This window comes from Ochlerotatus camptorhynchus, unplaced genomic scaffold (genome assembly GCF_037179485.1).
Source record: "Ochlerotatus camptorhynchus isolate MF236.1 unplaced genomic scaffold, CSIRO-AGI_Acam_v1.1 ptg000213l, whole genome shotgun sequence".
In the NCBI taxonomy this organism is placed as follows: domain Eukaryota; kingdom Metazoa; phylum Arthropoda; class Insecta; order Diptera; family Culicidae; genus Ochlerotatus; species Ochlerotatus camptorhynchus.
Window position 1 is genome coordinate 5370679 of NW_027040703.1, and position 19251 is coordinate 5389929.

At 39.6% G+C, this 19251-nt stretch overlaps 1 protein-coding gene across 4 annotated transcripts in view; it reads right to left on the minus strand.

Moving 5' to 3' along the window:
- Positions 1-19251, minus strand: part of LOC135703420 (uncharacterized) — a 222113-nt gene that overhangs the window by 20222 nt on the left and 182640 nt on the right. For all 4 annotated transcript variants that reach the window (XM_065224639.1, XM_065224640.1, XM_065224641.1 and 1 more), the window contains 2 exons: positions 2871-3445; positions 2478-2583 (listed from right to left, as the gene is read on the minus strand). In XM_065224639.1, the coding sequence (XP_065080711.1) occupies positions 2478-2583; positions 2871-3445 (681 nt within the window). The remainder of the gene's footprint in view (positions 1-2477; positions 2584-2870; positions 3446-19251) is intronic.

Here is a 19251-nt window from a genome sequence, read left to right on the forward strand (position 1 = left end):
AAATCCTTGCCATCTAGGAAGTTGCTGTCTTCAGCAAAGTTGTTCAGTGGATTAAGTCCTAATGGTTGTTGGACATTAGATGAAATTTTCTCACTACACGGTGCTAGTGTACTTGAATTTGTGATTTCCTTGTTTGTGTCATATCTTGAAATCTTTGCCATCTAGGAAGTTGCTTTCTTCGGCAAAGTTTTTCAGTGGACCAAAACCATATCACTGATGGACAGAAGCTCGGAATTTTCTCATTACGCGGCGCAAGGATGCTTGAATTTGTGATTTCTTTTTTATGTGATATCTTGAAATCCTTGCCATCTAGGAAGTTGCTGTCTTTGGAAAAGTTGTTCATAGGATCAAGACCTAATGGTTGATGAACATAAGTTTGGAATTTTCCCACTACGTGGTGCTAGTGTGCTTGAATTTTGATTCCCTTGTTCATATCTTGATATTATTTCGATCTAGGAAGTTGCTGTCTTCGACGAAGTTGTTCTGTGGACCAAGACTTAAAGGTTGGTGGACAGCAGTGCGGAAATTTGTAGTGTGCTTGAATAAGTGATGTTACATGTTTCTTGTTACACGTTACACGTTTCTTGTTACACGTTACATGTTACATGTTATTTGTCTTATGTTACGTGTTTTATGTTACTAGTTACATGTTACATTTCATATGTCACGTGTCATGTGTTACATGCTTCATGTTTCTTGTTATAAGTTACATGTTACATGATTCATGTAACATTTAACATGTTATACACACTTAATTTTTTCTACCGAGCTCGGCTGTGCAAATCTCGGCAAAAAAAAAGTTTCACTGAGATCTCAGCAAACGTGACATTTGATTGCTTAGTCTCGGGTAATGCTAAGCTGAATCTCAGCAAACAAATGAAATGTTTGCTGAGACATCAGTAAAACTTTTGTTGTCGAGAATTGCACAGCCGAGCTCGGTAGAAAAAACTAAGTGTGTATGTTACATATTTCATGCTATATATTACATGTTACATGGTTCAAGTTACATGTTACATGTTACATGTTTTATGTTCCATGCTCTATATTTTATGATTTTGTGTCTGGTTTTGTTTTTTTGTTTGATTTCTCATGGTTCATGTTTTGTGTTTAAATGTATATTTTACGTTTTGTGTTTTACTTTAAAGGTTCTTCGTTTTATGTTCAATGCAATATGTTATACGAACAATATACATTTAACATTTATATATAACATTTTATTTGCTACAAGTGAAAAGTTTGTTTCGTTTTTATTTTTTTTCTATTTTCACAATCACAAATTCAAGCACGCTAGCGCCAATCGGTGAGAAAATTCCGAACTTCTGTCCACCAACCATTAGGTCTTGATCTATTGAACAACTTTGCCAAAGATAGTAACCTTCTATATGTCCAGGATCGCGAGATGTTCCATGTTGGTCCCTATTAGGTCAAATCCCATATGCTACGTGAACTCCATTTCCAACTTTTTAGAAGCTCGCAAATTTCAGAAAAGTTTTATAAACATCACAGAAATTAGGCAAACTTGACAGAAAATATATGAATTGAAAAGTGAACATCCAGAGAAAATGTGCAAACTTCAGAAAAAAAATCTGCGGAAGGAAAAGAACTTCTAAGAACCTAAAAACAATACCTTAAAAATTTAGAAAATAAATACAAACTTCAGAAAAGTCCTGCAAATTTCGAAGACCTTTCGAAAAATTCAGAAAAATTTACAAAGCAACACCATTTTTTTTTTGCATTTATGCTTACATGCGATTTTTTCTAGAATTTTATTAGCTTCTCAGAGGATTGCATATTGCATTATTGAAAAAAAAAGTTTTCTAAACTTGCACAGAATAACCTCCCTGATCAGATTTCAAAATATTCCATTTCCAGTTTCAACTTGGAAAATCAACACATTTTACGGTATTTTTAAGCTGTTTGGCGTTTGATTTGACGCCGATAAGTCAAAAATTTGTACGCATAAAAATCAGCCACAAATTACTAACTATATAAAGACAAAATCGTTATACCATCGACAGCCAAGATTGTACTGACGTTGTAATCCTTTAATCTAGTTTGCCGATTCTGGTACTAAATTGAAGAGTTATTTTATTCATCAATGAATTAAATTTCTCCTTTCAAGCTTCTTTTCTTAATCAGTCAACCTCATCAGTTAAGTACCTCATTTATTCTTAATTAATCAACCATCATCAAGGACCTAGCGGATGCATCAAGCTGTAGAAAGCTATGCCATTCATTACGATAATTACTCTTGATGTCGGAATTTTATTGAAACCCATTTACACCTCTTAAATGTGCAAATCATCAAAGGGAGAGGTCGCTTGCTGCCTTGCGTTAAAACGCCAAATCATTCGATTTAGTGGCTCGGTGCAGCTTTTCCTGCGTTGCAGTTCAGATGCTGCATTTCCGCTGTTTTTTTTTTCTCGATCAGCTTCATAGACAGAGTGTTGTGTGTTCCGCAAATGCTCTGTACTTACCGGCTGTGCTTTCTCCCGATTGGATCGCCCATCACAGCAAATGGCCAGGAATTGCAAGCACATTTCCTGAATATTATCCCACACGTGCTTCGAGTTCAGTAATGCCCTGTGAACAGGAAAAGGAAATGGAATGAGCGAAAATCGAACCGAACGCTACGACATTCATTATTAAACAGGATGGAGGTGGAAAAACAAAACCTTTTGTGAGCAAGAAATAGTGTTCCCGATCGATGGGGACAGTTCTGATTCTGAGAACTTTTATAATGGTCCGTAGAAAATATGAGCGATTAAAAATTAAACTAAAGTTTCTATAGTTCATACAAAAATATACTCGGAAGTGGGAACACAACTGCATCTGGTTTAGGAATAGACATTAGAATAATTGACACTTGCCCGGTGACGCTGACTTTCGCCGACTTTCCGTTGCGGCGTCCCACGGCGGTAGCGACCCGAGGAAAGAGTGCCTTGATTGCCAGCTCCCTTCGCTTGATGGCCCGCGGAAAATCGTACGGAAGCGTTGCGAGAGCAATTGTATCGATGCGCTCCCACTGGCCACTGGCATCCTCAATCCGGTACAGCCGTTTCCACTTGACGTAGCACAACAGTAGCCGGCCGTAAGTTTCTACATTGTTGGTACCGAAGACGGAGGACGGCGACAGTTGAGAACCGGACAAAAATCGTTCGTAGACCGGTCCCAGGATCGCTTGACACTCCGGGCACGTTTCCACTCTGAGCAAGGTCAATGCTATAAATTCCTCATCGCGGCGGAATATCAATCGGAGACTGCTGATGATGGCGTTGGATTCATGCTGCAGCTGTTGTCGTTGATGGCCACTGCGTCCGGCGTTGGGCTTCGCTGGTTCGTTGGGACGTCGATGGATACCCCGCAGCAGCAAATTACATTTTCGCTGAATAAACTCGGCCAATGCATCGATGTTGATAAAATTGCTTTTGACTTCAAGGGGTGACTGCAATTAAATTTGAACGTAGGGAATAGTTTTTGCTTGCGACCAGGACAGTTGAGTAAATGGAGAAAACGGATTAAGTTTGGCTTAGATTGCTTTTCTGCTGTAGATTTATCTGTGTGCATCTGTTGTTTCGAAATGCATTTGGATTAGATAAATATTTGATCCTAAATTCAATGTTACGTCAATTTATTATACTGATTTTAATTGAGTGCTCCAAGAAGTGACCTGAAATTATTGTAAATGAGACGATGTTTGAGAACCGCTTGAGTAAGTGAGGGCTCACCCGAGTATGTATCAATGTTAGCCCACCAGGGTAAACTATCACTGACTACCGTTGGAACAGCCTATTCCGATCAGGTACTGTTATATTCCGATATTCGAGTTGAAAAAGATCCCGAGCGTCGTGGAGTTGGTTTTCTGCTTAGCCTTCAGGCTAATGCCACGCTCATCAAATAGGAGCCTATTATTGAGAGGGTAATCGTTGCTAGATTCAGAACACGGGTTCGAAACTTTACCTTAGTAAAGTGGGCAAAAGTTTAGGTGGGGCATACATTTGTTTTGAGGTTTTCAAAGCCCTTGCAAAATAAAACTATATGAAAGTCGTTTAGAGCCAGACTTGTGTGCTGTTTCGGAAGAGTTCCAGGCAAAAGTTTGTATTTATTGTTATACAGTTTTACGGTAAATACTCAAAAACGGGAAGAGATGCCACTGCGAAATTTTTATCGGTGAAAGATAAGAATTGTTTATGCGTTTTTATTTGCAATATTCCTCCATCTTGACAATTTTCATGAAAAACCTTTTTCAGCTTATATTTTTTATGGATTGCGGAGATAATGTCATTACCATTTCACTTGAAACCTTTTTTACTACGAGACTTGGACTGTGTTCCATTTGGTGAATTTTCACTTCGAAAGCTAATTATAATGTACGAAAATCCCTCTGTTGTTGATCGTCCAATTTTCGAGAAGGTGTTTGTCAAAATAGCCGGTCAGAAATTAGTCTGGTACAATTCTTCGCTGCACACATTTTTTGATTTTTTGGCAAACTCAGATAATCATGACAAATCCTGACGCAGTATGTCTGTTTTTTTTTTACATTCACGTTGTTTTCAAAGATCAAAATGTCATGATTAGCTGAGATTACGCGTCGTGTAAAAATTTACGCGTCGTGCATTGAAGAATAGCAGGTTTATGGACTTTTCTGACGTTTGTGAATTGCACACGCATTAGTGCAGATCTCGGGGTAAATTATAAGTATTAGTGCAAGAAAACCTTTGAATTTACCCAAAGTTCTGCAATTCACAAACGTCAGAGAAGTATATTTGAAAGTTTTCCGTCAGTGAAATTTAAGTAAAAATTCACCAAATGGAAGCCTTTGTTCCATGTGTTGTGGATTTTCAAAGTATGTGAATTTCGGAAAAATCAGATTTTCCGTGCCATTAGATTTCTGAGCATAGCTCAAGACTATCAAGAGACACCACTCCAAGGGGTAATCAACTCTGCAAACTGACACGCTAGGGCACAAATTGACAAGAATGACACAGAATATATTATAAAACGACATCACTGTGTTTGCTGACGATTTTCCAATAGTTGTCAAGGTTTCACACTTTTTTGACAGTCGCTGATCTTCGCTTCAGGATGAATTTAATAAATCCATCGGACTAGACGATCGTATTCCGGATTAGAAGTCAAGCCTATAGGACTTTGCTCGGAACTCTCCTGCAGTCAGTAGTTCGTCTAATTCCCTGCAAGAGTTGTTAAAGGGTGGTGATAAGTAGCAGCGCCGAGATAATAAACAGCAACAGCAATAACTAGATCACCCTCAGGGTCATCCACTTTTGCAACCAACGTGATTGCAACAATTGCTTGTCGTTTCCGGTAGCGACAATATCGGTTATCACGGTTTAATTGGGTCAATTCTACAGGCAGGGTGGCCAAATACATAGCGTCATACGAATCAATCGCAGTGTGTACCGACTATGAATCGAAAAAGATTGAATCAAGCAAGTGAGAGTTTGATCATGTTTGGGTCAAATGTTTTATTGGAAATCAAATTCACATTTTTGCGACAGTGTATTTTCCTAATGAAAGTGCCAAAAAAGGATCATATGAATTGTTTTTTAGTATTGCTGATACTATTATTTCTAAATGTGAGCCTGAAGCAAATGTTCATATTTACGGTGACTTTAATCAACGAGCAGTAAATTTTATTGTTGACGACGAAAATGAATCTGTTTTGATATCGATTGTTGGAGACAACGAAACGCTCCATTCTTTATTTGACAAAAGCGCAGAGATTGGACTTTTTCAAGTCAATCATGTCAGAAATCATAACAATTGTTATTTAGATTTATCATTTACGAATATGACCGATGATTTCTGCGTGATTGAGGCTCCTGCACCTCTATGGAAAAATAAAAATATTTCATACTGCAATAAAATTCTCCGTATTTATACACGATAACACCACAATGTTGGATGGCGATTTGTTGGAAACCTATTTTGACTTTAGACATGCAAACTATGAGCTTATCAAAAACAATTTAAATTCTTTTGACTGGCAAAATTTGATTAGAAATTCGAGCCCAGAGCCGGCAGTAGATATGTTCTATGAAATTGTATACGATATATTAGAGACGACAGTACCGAAAAAGCTAAGGAAAAAATCAAAGAAATCTAAAACTCCAGCATGGTACAATAGGCAAATAAATAATCTCAAAAATATTAAAACAAAAGGCTCATAAAGCCTACACAGATAAAAATTCTGAATTTTAATTGTGATGTAAACATTCATTCACGTAGACTTGTATTTCATTTCAAGAAACCGAGCAACTTGCAAACAATGTTGTTTACAAAGATGGGCATTTGTATACAATATTTGCTACATTGACTGGGATTGCCAGTATTTCTCATACCTTCCTGAGCCAATGAGAGATATTGTAGTTAATAATGTTACCCTCAAAGAAATCTTACATTCTCTAAATACATTGGATGCATCAAAGGGTGCAGGACCAGTATCACAGGAGATAAATAGTAAAGCCATTGTTCTGGCTGTTCAACTCTTCTCTTGAATCCTGTTTTCTATCGTCAATTTGGAAGGAATCGTATTTGATTCCAATTTTCAAAAGCGGAAAAAAATCAGGCGCAAAAAATTACCGTGGAGTTGCTATATTGTCCTGCATTCCTAAACTCTTTGAATCTATAATAAATCAAAGTGTTTTTGCACAAGTTAAACATTTAATTACAGGCAAACAGCATGGTTTTGTTAAATGACGTTCAACGACTACTAATCTGTTGAATTTTGTAACATTTTCTATTAACGCAATGGATAAGGGACATTATGTTGAGGCACTATATACTGACTTCTGTAAAGCGTTTGATAGAGTTGATATCCCTCTTTTGCTATTCAAATTATCTAAGTTAGGTTTTGGTCAACATTTATTAAAGTGCACAGTTCGAAAAAGTAGTGAAAATTTCTGTTCAGTATGATGTACATAAATGGAGCGTCACATATCATATAAGTTTACATTATATATCATGTAAAGTTCTGAGACATATCATGCAATGTAGCAAATATTGCAAACAAAAGCCTATTTTTGTAAACAACATTGTTTACAAGTTGCTCGGTTGCGTGAAATGAAATACAAGTTTACGTGGATGACTGTTTACATCACTATTAAAATTCAGAATTTTTATCTGTGTGGATTCAGTCATACTTGACCGGTAGGACACAAAGAGTAACATCTGGTGTGCCACAAGGTTCCCATCTTGGACCATTACTGTTTATTCTATTTGTTAATGATGTAGAGCACATATTGAATATTCTGAATGTCTCAATATATGCAGACGACATGAAACTTTTCCTGAAAATTCGTGAAACGTCTGATCTTGTAGTATTTCAACAAGAAATTAATAACTTTTACACTTGGTGCTCAAAAAGTTTATTAAAGCTTAATGTGAAGAAATGTAATTCTCAAGGGGTAAGTCACTCAGCACATTGTGCCGAAATTATATTCGGCACAGCTTGGGCACATCCATCGGCACATTTTCATCATACCTTCGGCACAATCTCATAGGCATTAAATTGTTGTAAATAAAATGGGAGCACTGCTGGACAACTGTCATTGAAGTTGTTCAGAACATTACGTGTTGTTTGACTGTATGTTCAGGGACATCTTCTAATTGAATATACTAGAGGAACTCAGACCAGCAGTTCACTTATAGATCTAAACATGAAATGTAGGTTCTAGAGTGGACTCAAGAGGAAGAGGCAGTTAATCAGACTTCATTAGTACCCTTAATTCAAATAATGCTGCAACTCACACAAAACAAACTAAAGAAGTCTATTGATCACCCTCTATAGTCGGTCTCCAACAATGCTCCCCACCGGTTCCAACTCTTTCCGACCGAAAGGCTAGGTTTCTGGTCTGCCTTTGAGGACATTATAAAACACTAAAATTCAGGACTTTAATTACCCTATGGATCACAAAACACCAAAATTTCACACACTCGCCACTTCCCGCGTCATCCTCAATCCGATTTATCCTCGCGATTTCAAACCAAAACATTCAAGGTGTCAGAAATACCGGGTTGCCGGGATCGGTATTTTACAAACAATTGCAGCTTGCTCTATGACTGGCACAATCGGCATACTTGCGGCACACTGACAAAAAAGATGACCCAAGATTGGTGTGCGGAGTGACCTACCCCTTGGTAATTCTATTTCATTTACAAGAAAGAAAATTATTAGACAAGAACATGTAACAATAGGGCAAAACAGAGTTGAAAGGTGCAATCAAGTTAGAGATTTAGGTTTTATACTAGATTCAAAATTAAGCTTTGTTGAACATTATAATAACATTATCTACAAGACAAGCAACATGCTACAACGTTCGAAAAATTCATGTAAATTTCTGCGAGATATAGCGCACATAAAATTAACGCTAGATTTGGCATACATTTACGTGATATTTCGTGTAAATTTAAGCGCAATATCGCATAAATTATCAATATTGTATGCAAGCTTGTAAGCGATTTCGCTGTTTATGCCAAGTATAGCTCAAAATTAAACGAAGGGATATTTCACGCGATAGTTAAAATTCAGAATTTTTTCTGTGTAGGGTTTATTAAAAGGTTTAGCTTTCATTTCAATGATCCATACACAATCAAAACATTATATGTTACATATGTTAGGCCCCTCCTTGAGTACTGTAGTATAGTCTGGGCTCCATATCAAGATACTCATATAAACCGCATTGAATCAGTTCAAAAACAGTTTCTATTATTTGCTCTAAGAAAGTTAGGCTGGACGAGTTTACCCTTACCATCTCATGAGTCTCGATGTATGTTGATCAATTTGGATGCACTTGAAAAGCGAAGGCAGTTTGTAGCACAAAGAGTGAATGCCACAGAGATTTTAGAAAATCTAAATTTTTATGCTCCCACTCGTTCCTTAAGAAACAGAAATATGTTTTATATTAACAACCAAAGAACAAACTATTCCAGGAACGCGCCTCTAAATAGAATGATGTCTTGTTATAATGAACATTATGAAAAAACGGATTTGACAATGAACAAAAATGCTCTTAAAAAACGTTTCTTTTCGAGGTTAGTCAGAGATTTAAAATTAAAATAGATATTAAGTGTTTTTGTAAATTAAACTGGTCTACATTTGATTGACGACGAATAAATAAATAAATCATCCTCCTCGGATGAGCGATTTTCATAGTCACCGGTAGCTCACCCTGTTTAAATAATCAGGATTCGTTCATCAAATATTATGATACCCTATTGTGCACTCTTCGACATATTAGATAGGCTTTCTTTAAACATTGTTTTACAGGTATACCTCGATATAAAGTATGGCTACTTTTAACTTCCATCGTCGATATCTCACAAATAACAATTCAATTATTCAAATTGCCATGAACAAACGATTGAGGATTGTCGCATATCTTCGATGGTGTTATTACATTGCTTGATTTAATGATTGTTAGCTAGAAATCAGTGATGGAAGTCAAAAGTGACAGTTACGTTACATCAAGGTATACCTGAATACATTTCAACAGCCTAAACCCGATCCTTAACCCCTTCGAACCTTCCCCTTGGCATACAACATAATCACATTGGACACCACGAAGATGTTCACCTCGACGAAATCGATAAACTTTATTTTTTTTCAAAATCCCCACTAATCTTCATGTAGCCGCCCTCCGCTTACAGCTGATTGAACAGTTCCACCTCGCAGTTGCTATCGTTGTTGTACTGTTTCATAGTCAACGCCACGGATGAAGAACCACATCCAGCTTTCCGGAATCCATCCGCCGGAGTATAGGTAAGGAACCGGCATGTACCAGGGCTACAATCAATCTTCTTGGAACAGATTTGGTTTGGTTAGCTTATTCTAGTAAAATTTCCGTGCTGCAGCAGGGATTTTAGGCTGCATACATCAATTTATTTTTATCGCGCTTCGTAAACAATCACAAAAGTCATTAAATCTTCAGGGTTGCCAAACTCATGGGATACTTGATTGACACGCTTCGGCACAGCGTTTCGCATAGCTTTCGGTACAGCGAAAACTATCGGCACAGATTGAGGTGTGCAGAGTTGTACCACTCTGAAATTTTCACCAGTGGAAACTAATAAGTAATGAAGTATGAAAAAAAATAATTAAATAAAATTTAATTTCCCTAACAATGTTTTTTCTTGATATTGCTTTTCGTGCAAAACATGTTTAAAATAGTATTTTTGTGGATTGCCGAGATGATTTCATTATCATTTTACAGCGTAACGTTCGTTCTACGATAACGCTGATTCACAGAAATTCACAGCAACATTCGCAGCTGTCAAACATAAACAATACAACAATTCCGGAATATACACGTAGACTACGAAACAAATCACAACCACGGATAATAACTATCATTCTTCGAAGCCAAGGTTGCAGCCGGATCGAACTGCTTGATGCATTTGACCTGATCCGATCAATTGTATCACTCAGGCTATACTGGAACCACATGTAACCCTACAATCTAAGAAATAATTGTGGAGACGGGGGTCCTCATGAAATAAAGCTGTGTAGTAGTCCATAAGTTGGATGGAGGATTTTCTTGTGCCAATGCGCTGAAATGCAGTTTTCATTTACTTTTCTTTTCTATCCAAAAACAAGAAAAATAATAATCTTCTCCTATTTAGATAGAAAACATCATGCGCCTTTTGATGTTCCTGATGCCAAATGTCAGTTTTTTTTTCTGATGAGGCCCACGTAATGAGGCTTTTGTTTACCGAAAAACTTTAAAAGCCCTTTCCGATACGGCCGATTGTTGATATCGTTTTCTGTTGAGGCCGATGTGTTTTTCAATACAATGGTTAATAAAATCGTTTTTCCGTTAGGAGAAGGAGAGACATAAAACTGCTTTATCCTTCATAGTGCATTACCCAACAAACATTGGAAGCAGAACAAGAGCTTATTCAGTCAAAAATTTGGTTCTTCAGCTAAAAAATAGCTTATTCAGCTTTTAAGCAGCTCAAATTGTTTGTTGGGTAGGGTCTATTTTGACCCGGTGTCACTTTAAAAAAAGCTATAACATTTTAACGAAGTAGGATAGAGACCTGAAATTACCTGACTTTTCCTAACATTCGGAAACGAACATTTTGCTGTCAAAAGAAGCTTTCAGCGACCTCTCGCTCCCAACTCGCTCCCAAAAATCCATTTTTGAACCGCTTCTTGATCTATTGGCCTCAAATGAAAGATAAAGGCTCCTAAATTAACACCCTTCCTAGGATTTCTCCAACTCCGTCATTTAGGTTACCTGGAACCGGTTCCGATAGGACACAAAAGGACTCTTCCAAAACCTCAGTACTGGTACCGTCCGACGGTTCAAAATTTATTATTTTTCAACCAGAAGCAAATAGACATCATGCCATGGATGGCCACAACTGGATCTCCAGAACCGGTTCCGGCAGGGCCCCAAAAAGGACACTTCCAAAACCTTATGGACCGGCCTACAGCTCAAAATTTATGATTTTTCATCCAAAAGTAAATAGACGTTATGCCACGAAAAAAAGGTGGAACTGGCCACATCCGATACCCAGACACGATTCAGGATAGGACACATCCTAAACCTCATGTAGTGGCCCGATGGCTCAAAATTTATGATTTGTCATGCAGAACTAGTGTTCGGAAAATCATTCTCAAATCTCATTCATTGAGTCTCCTTGCGAGAGTAAACTCGCTTGCGAATGCGGCAAACAAAATTCATGCTTGAAATTCTCATGCATCTTCACGCACTCACACTCACAAAGCCAAAAATCATTCCAGCTTTAAGCTCATAAAATCCTCTCAAAAGTCAATTGATAGCATGCTTATGCATGTTGTGTTAGTTTTCCAACCCCTGACGCACAAACAATAGTAATAACAATAAATAGCGCCAACATATACAGAAATGAATTTTTGAACCTGAAAACTCAGCGGCGATTTTAACGACGTTGAATTTTGGAAAGCTAAACTCATAGGCGCATAAACTCATGCATGAGATTTAAGTTTTTGAGTTTTTCCGAACACTGAGAAGTAAATAGACATCATGTCACAAACAAACAGGTGGATCTGGCCACATCCAGTACGCAGACCCGTTTCCGGCAGGACCCCTAATAGGACACATCGTAAACCTCATGTACTGCCGTTCTACGCATATCTGTCCCATGTTACTTTTGGGCGTTTTTCACTTTTTTTCATAAACAGTACTTTTTTAGGTAGACTTTGGATTGAAAATAGAAAAACATATTGTTTGTTCTGGGTTTGTATAAAAACAACATCAAGCCTAATTGTCCCATGTTGAAATTATGGAAACAGGATTTATACAATCAAAAGAAACAGTATGAACCATTTTGGGAAGTGGCAGTTTTATTTAATGTTGATAAATATTAAGAAACCCACGCATATTAAAACACCAGTTTCTAATTTCAAACAATGCAACATTAGACACTAACGTAGACACTCGCCACCCCCCCCCCCCTCCCATACTCCCCCTATAGTGTCTACTAGAGAGGGTCTAGTATAAAAGAGGAGCGGATTCAAAACAAACTGCCTTGGCAACCTATGCCTGGGTAGAATCTAGAAACACTGCCAATGCAGTCCAGATAGCCGCTGCGCGATTGACTCTGGCTTTGACAGTTCGTTTGGCTCAAAACCCAGGCCAGTGACAAGGCCTATACCAACAGCAGCGTTTGACAGTAGGCAGCATATCCCGGGCTCAAATCGTTTAGTTTGCTCTGCTGGGCCCGCTGTCACGGTATAGCATGTTGCCTACACGCCTGCCACTGGGCTGTCAAAACCAGCTAGTCCGTTCCTCTCTTATACTAGACCCTCTCTAGCCCCTTATATAATATAATAATACATAGTATAAAGGTCAACTCCGTGCGGAAGAAATTTGAATGTGCATGTCAACTCTTCCAAAGGATTTCTTGAAATCATCGAAGCCCACGTTCAACGATCGTGTGACGTATTGATCTTTTGTCCACAGCATCATGCTTGGCATGCACAGTTGTACACACCAACTGCTCATTTGATAATAACTTTTCACTCAGATGTTGAAATTTATTTTTCTTTAAAGTAATTGATAGATTAGGCTCATAGTTTACTATAGATATGTGAAGATTACGTAAAGCTTAACATTTGAATCAACACTAATCAATTTAACACTTAAATTCCGAGATGTGTAGTGAGCATTTCTCACCTCATTTTTACAACGCAAAAACAAATACAGTTTACTACTAGCATTAAAATCTACTTTTTTTCGCTTATCTATAACAAGCTTACACTCTATTCTATCTACTACTTCAAAAAGAACTATATTCCGTCAATTGTGTGCAAAGTTATTAGCAAATGAGCAGTTCGTGACCAAAACTGTGTATGCCAAGCATGCACAGCATGTCAGCCATAAATCTATGGTCGGACTCAAAATGATTAAGCACAATCTCCTTTAGGTCTACGTTCATCTTGCTAAGGAGAAGAACAAGATGCTAAGAAGTTTATGTTCTCAATAGTGCATTCATCATTAGTTTCTTGAGATGCCCATACTTTTAATTGTTTTATAGAAGTGTCAATAAATTTATTGTTGGTATAATTTAATGATGGAAAGCTATACAAACTATCCAGGATCTTCCAAAACTGCGGAGAACGCAAGCACACTCATGTAATCACAAGAGTAACGACGTCAAACGCAACGTGGCCATCAAAGCAACAGTTCCTTGTGGGACTAACCTGCGTAGAATTTCCTACTTCAGTGCAAATTTTTAGACATAATAGTCCCATTAAATATTGTTCGTATAAAAATAGGCTTAACTGATTTCATTGAAGATAATTTCTGTAGTTTTCACTAAAACATATTGATTCTGTTGAAATGTGAACAATGCGCTAACTTATTTTAACGTATATTTCTTCCAATGAGCAGAAATGATTCGAAACATTATTCGCGATTTTCTCAGAAGCAACTTTTGAAACGTGGGACTGATATGCTTAGAACGGCAGTGTACTGGTACCATCCGACGGTTCATTTTTTTTTTGTTTTTCATCCAGAAGTACATAGACATCCTGCCATGGACCAACAGGTGGATATAACCACATCTGGATACCCGGATCTGGTTCCGGCAAGATCCCAAAAAGGACACTTCCAAAACCACATGTACTGGTACCATAGAGGTAACTCTAAGACTAGAAGGTCCTGAAATAACGTGCCCAACTTTTTGGCTCAGCTCTGGTACTCTCTTCGGTCCCAAGCTAATCGATTCTCCCCTCGAAACATAGAAAAATCCACTAACCCCTCATTTTATCTGTCAAACTTTCATAGCGAATCATAATAAACATTGTGTAGTACTAGAATAGGGCACGTTAATCGTTTGCTTGGGACCAATAGCAACCGGTGGAAACTAACGATTTTAAATTGGTTCACTACTTGACTAGCATTCTTGATAGCAAAGTGAGGAGGTGCGACCCTCGAGCGCCTGTTCACCATGGAGGTGCGGCTCAAACAGCGTCTGTCTCGGAGCGAGCGGCTGAATAAGAAATGCTGTATCACGTCAGCTACACCTAAGGTGGCAGCCCCACCAACATGATGTAGGTATCGCGACCCCGGTAAGGTAGCATACTGAAACCCCCAACATTACTCAGAAAAACGAAGAAAGAGAAAACAACGAATGGAATTTTCGGCAACCGACCCGGCAACGAAATAAGGACAATGAATGGAAACTCGGTACTTGGAATGTCAGAACCTTAAATGAACCTGGACGAGCGGGCCTTTTGGCTCGTGAACTGCAAAAAGTGAATGTGAGCGTAGCTGCTATTCAGGAAGTACGGTGGCCTAGATCCGGAGAACGTGAATTCCGGGCGGTGGATCCCATCGCCAACACTTCCTTCAAGTATCATATCTATCACAGCGGTGGCGATAGGGCAGAACATGGAGTAGGGTTCATAGTGATCGGGAAGCAGATGAAGCGTGTTATGCGGTGGAGACCGGTAAGCGACCGCATCTGTGTATTAAGGATTCGGGGCAAATTCTTCAACTACAGCCTGATCAACATCTATGCGCCAACCAACGATAAAGCCGATGACGTGAAGGACGCGTTTTATGACAGTCTCGATAAAACTTATGATGAGTGCCCAAAACACGACGTGAAGATTGTAATCGGAGATGCAAATGCGCAGGTCGGGAGGGAAGATTTCTTTCGTCCAATCATTGGTACAGAGAGCCTACATACAGTAACCAATGATAACGGCCTGAAACTGATAAACTTCGCCGCTGCTAGAGGTATGGCCATCAGTAGCACCTACTTTGCACGCAAGAATATCCGAAAGCACACCTGGAGACACCCAAATGGCGAAACTTGCACCCAGATCGATCACATGTTGGTGGATGGCCGGCACTTCTCAGATGTCATTGATGTAAGGACTTTTAGGGGGCCTAACATTGACTCAGATCATTATCTTGTTATCTGCCAAATTCGGGCGCGTCTATCGACCGCTACGAATTCAACGAACCGGAGATCGATGCGTTTCAATATCCATCGCTTGTCAGTAGAAGGTGTTGCTGCAGAGTACCGCCAGAAGCTTGATGAGCGGATTAGCGAAATCAACGTGAACGAGGACCTCAACAATCTGTGGAACACAATCCACGGAGCGCTGAACACAACAGCACAAGAAGTGATAGGTTTTTTTTTTTTTTTTTAGTCTTTATTATAGAGATTTTTAGCCTGGGGCTAGTTCATCTCTTGAAGTGATAGGTACAGCTCAAAGACGACCACGTAATGGCTGGTTTGATGAGGAGTGCCAGAGGTTGACGGATGAGAAGAACGTTGCCAGAAGCCGGATGTTAGTGTCTGGTACCCGGCTGAACAGAGAGCGGTACAAGGTAGCAAGGGCAGCTGAGAAACGAACCCACCGCAGAAAGAAAAGGCAATACGAAGAACGCGTGATTGCTGAGGCGCAAGAAAGTATGGAACAGAACGATATGCGAAGGTTCTACGCGACTGTCAATGGTGTGCGGAGTAAAACAGCGCCATCTCCCGCCATGTGCAATGACCTTGAGGGGAATTTACTGACAGATAAAACAATGGTGGCTGCCAGGTGGAAAGAACATTTTGAGACATTGTTGAATGGAGAGAGTGAGGGAGTATCGAGGAACAGAGTAAACATCGCAGACGACGATCAAGCTGTGGAGCCTCCAACGCTAGACGAGGTTAAAAAGGCAATACGTGAGCTGAAAAACAATAAGGCTGCTGGGAAGGACGAGCTCCCGGCCGAACTTTTCAAACACGGAAGTGAGCAGCTGCATCAAGCAATCCACCGTATTCTAACGAAGATATGGGAGGACAAAGAACTGCCTGCTAGCTGGTTGGATGGCCTCATTTGCCCATTATTCAAAAAAGGGCACAGACTCGAGTGCGCCAATTATCGAGGAATAACTCTTCTGAATTCGGCGTACAAAATACTGTCACGCGTTCTGTTTAACAGATTGAGACCGCTTGAGGAGTCCTTCGTCGGTGAATACCAGGCTGGTTTTCGTGAGGGCCGATCAACGACGGATCAAATGTTTACCCTGCGTCAAATCCTTGATAAATTCCGGGAGTACAACTTGCAGACTCACCATCTGTTTATTGATTTCAAAGCAGCATACGATTCAGTGAAGAGAAATGAGCTTTGGCAGATTATGCTGGAACATGGTTTTCCGGCGAAACTAATAAGACTGATTCGCGCAACGCTAGATGGATCGAAATCAAGTGTAAGGGTTGCAGATGAGATTTCGACCTCGTTCGTGACCTTAGATGGATTGAAGCAGGGTGATGCACTTTCAAACTTACTGTTCAACATTGCTCTTGAAGGAGCGATTAGGAGAGCTGGTGTGCAGAGGAACGGTACCATCATCACACGATCGTACATGCTCCTTGCCTTTGCGGACGACATCGATATCATCGGAATTGACCGTAGAGCAGTGGAAGAGGCGTTTGTGCCTTTTAAGAGGGAGACGGCGAGGATTGGGCTCACGATAAGTTCTACCAAAACGAAGTACATGGTAGCCGGTAGACAGCGTGGGAGCAATAGTGGTGTTGGTAGTGTAGTGTTGTTAGATGGTGAACAATTTGAGGTAGTGGAAGAATTTGTGTATCTTGGAACACTAGTGACATGCGATAATGATGTTACCCGCGAGGTGAAGAGACGTATTGCAGCTGCAAACAGGGCCTTTTACGGATTACGTAGCCAGCTGAAGTCCCGTAGCCTGCAAACGAAAACGAAATTCGCTCTGTATAAGACGCTGATACTTCCGGTAGCCCTCTACGGCCACGAATCGTGGACGTTAAAAGAGTCTGACCGGAGAGCATTTGGTGTCTTCGAGCGTAAGGTGCTGCGAACAATACTCGGCGGTAAACAGGAGAATGGCATCTGGCGGCGTCGCATGAATCACGAGTTGTACCAAGTGTATAACGGTACGGATATAGTGAAGCTTATAAAACACGGCAGACTACGGTGGGCTGGGCATGTAGTGTGGATGCCGGAAGAACGACAAGCAAATATTATATTCAGCAGAGAACCCGGTAGAGGTCGTCGACTCCGGGGTAGACCTCGGACACGTTGGCTATTTGCAGTTGAGGAGGACATCAGGTCGCTAAACGTTCATGGCGACTGGAAGCGATTGGCTCAGGACCGAGTCCAATGGAGAAGAGTACTTCGTTCGGCGTTGAATCAACCTGGCGATTCGTAGCCCATCAAGTATCAAGTAAGTATTTAGGTTTAAGGCTCAAACATATGGTGTAATATTACTTGCTTAAAAGGACAAAATTATCATTAATACAGTGCATGAACTGAAATTACACTGCTTTTACTGCATTTGTTTATTTCTGTGGCCATAAAAATTAATCAGATTTTCGACACGATTGAAGTGCATCCTCTTGGATGTAATATTAAAATTTATTTTTTGCTGAACACATGAGTTTTTAAAAGTGGCCTTTTGTGCTCTATCGGAACCGTTGCCAAGTAGCCTAAATAGCCGAGTTGTAAAAATCCTGGGAAGGGTGTCTTTTTAGGAACCTTTATTTTTCGTTTGAGACTAAGAGATCTAGAATCGGTTCAAAAATTGATTTTTGAGAGCGAGTTGCAGTTTGTGTCTTTTTTCACCCTAATGCACAATGTGTAACTTTTCCATTGCATTAGGAACGTTAAGTGAAGAGCTTTGAGTGTGTTGATTTTTTCCTTTTAATTCCGTTATAATTGCTTATCTTTTGACAGATACCCGAGTTTCGTCTACTACTATGACTTCATCAGACTTCATTTATTGGCAACACTTCGAATCAATTGAAAGTTTCAAACCCTATTCTACCTAGGATCAAAGGTTTACCAAAGATTCACAAACCAGGAAACGAAATGAGGGAGATTATCTCGGCTGAAGGATCCCTAATGGCTAATAAAGGAATTTCAAAATATGCCTAAACCCTTTTCCACTCGCTCAGTTAACAGCACACAGGAATTTGCAAATCAACTTCAGGCATCAGGAGAGATTCGGGAAGATGAAGTCATGATTTCATTTGATGTCACAGTACTTTTTCCAAGTGTACCAGTAAAGGAAGCCATCAGCCTTTTAGAGGACTGGCTTCTGAAGCAACGTGAGGATTATTCTTAGAAAAACAAAGGTCGGGAAATTATTTCATTTTCAGAGGAAATTTTTATAAACAAACTAAGGTGCTCCTATGGGCAATCTGCTTTCTCCATTTTTATGTGAATAGTTCATGGCTAACCTAAAAAAAACTCTGGATGATAGGAATGTGTTGCCCAACTGTAGGTATAGGTACGTGGATGACATTTTCAACATTGTCAAAAGAGAAGATTTATCAAACATTTTGGAGGCCAAGCAACGAAGGAACATTACTAAACCAACTAAACTGATCTAGAAAAAAAACGAACTAAACCTCCGGCGAAGCTGCTGGCGAAGCAGCTGGCAAAGCAGCTGGCGAGTCAGGTCAAAATCAAACAGTGCGGAGACCCTATTGAAGAGTCTCTGTAAACCACCAATTGCACCGAACATGCTATAATTAGTTCGCTGTATGGGCAGGCCCAGCATTGAATTATTCCGTAGGGCTTGGGGTTTAACATTGATGTCAATTTGCTCAAGGAGGACAGGGCAATCGGTGCGTCCTTGCAAAATACCCACAATTAGCAATGCCCTTGCTGTATCTCTTCGGACCGACAGGCGCTCCAGATGGATCAGTTGCAAACGACTTTCGTAGCTAGGCAATCGGAAGGGATCCGTTCACGGCAGT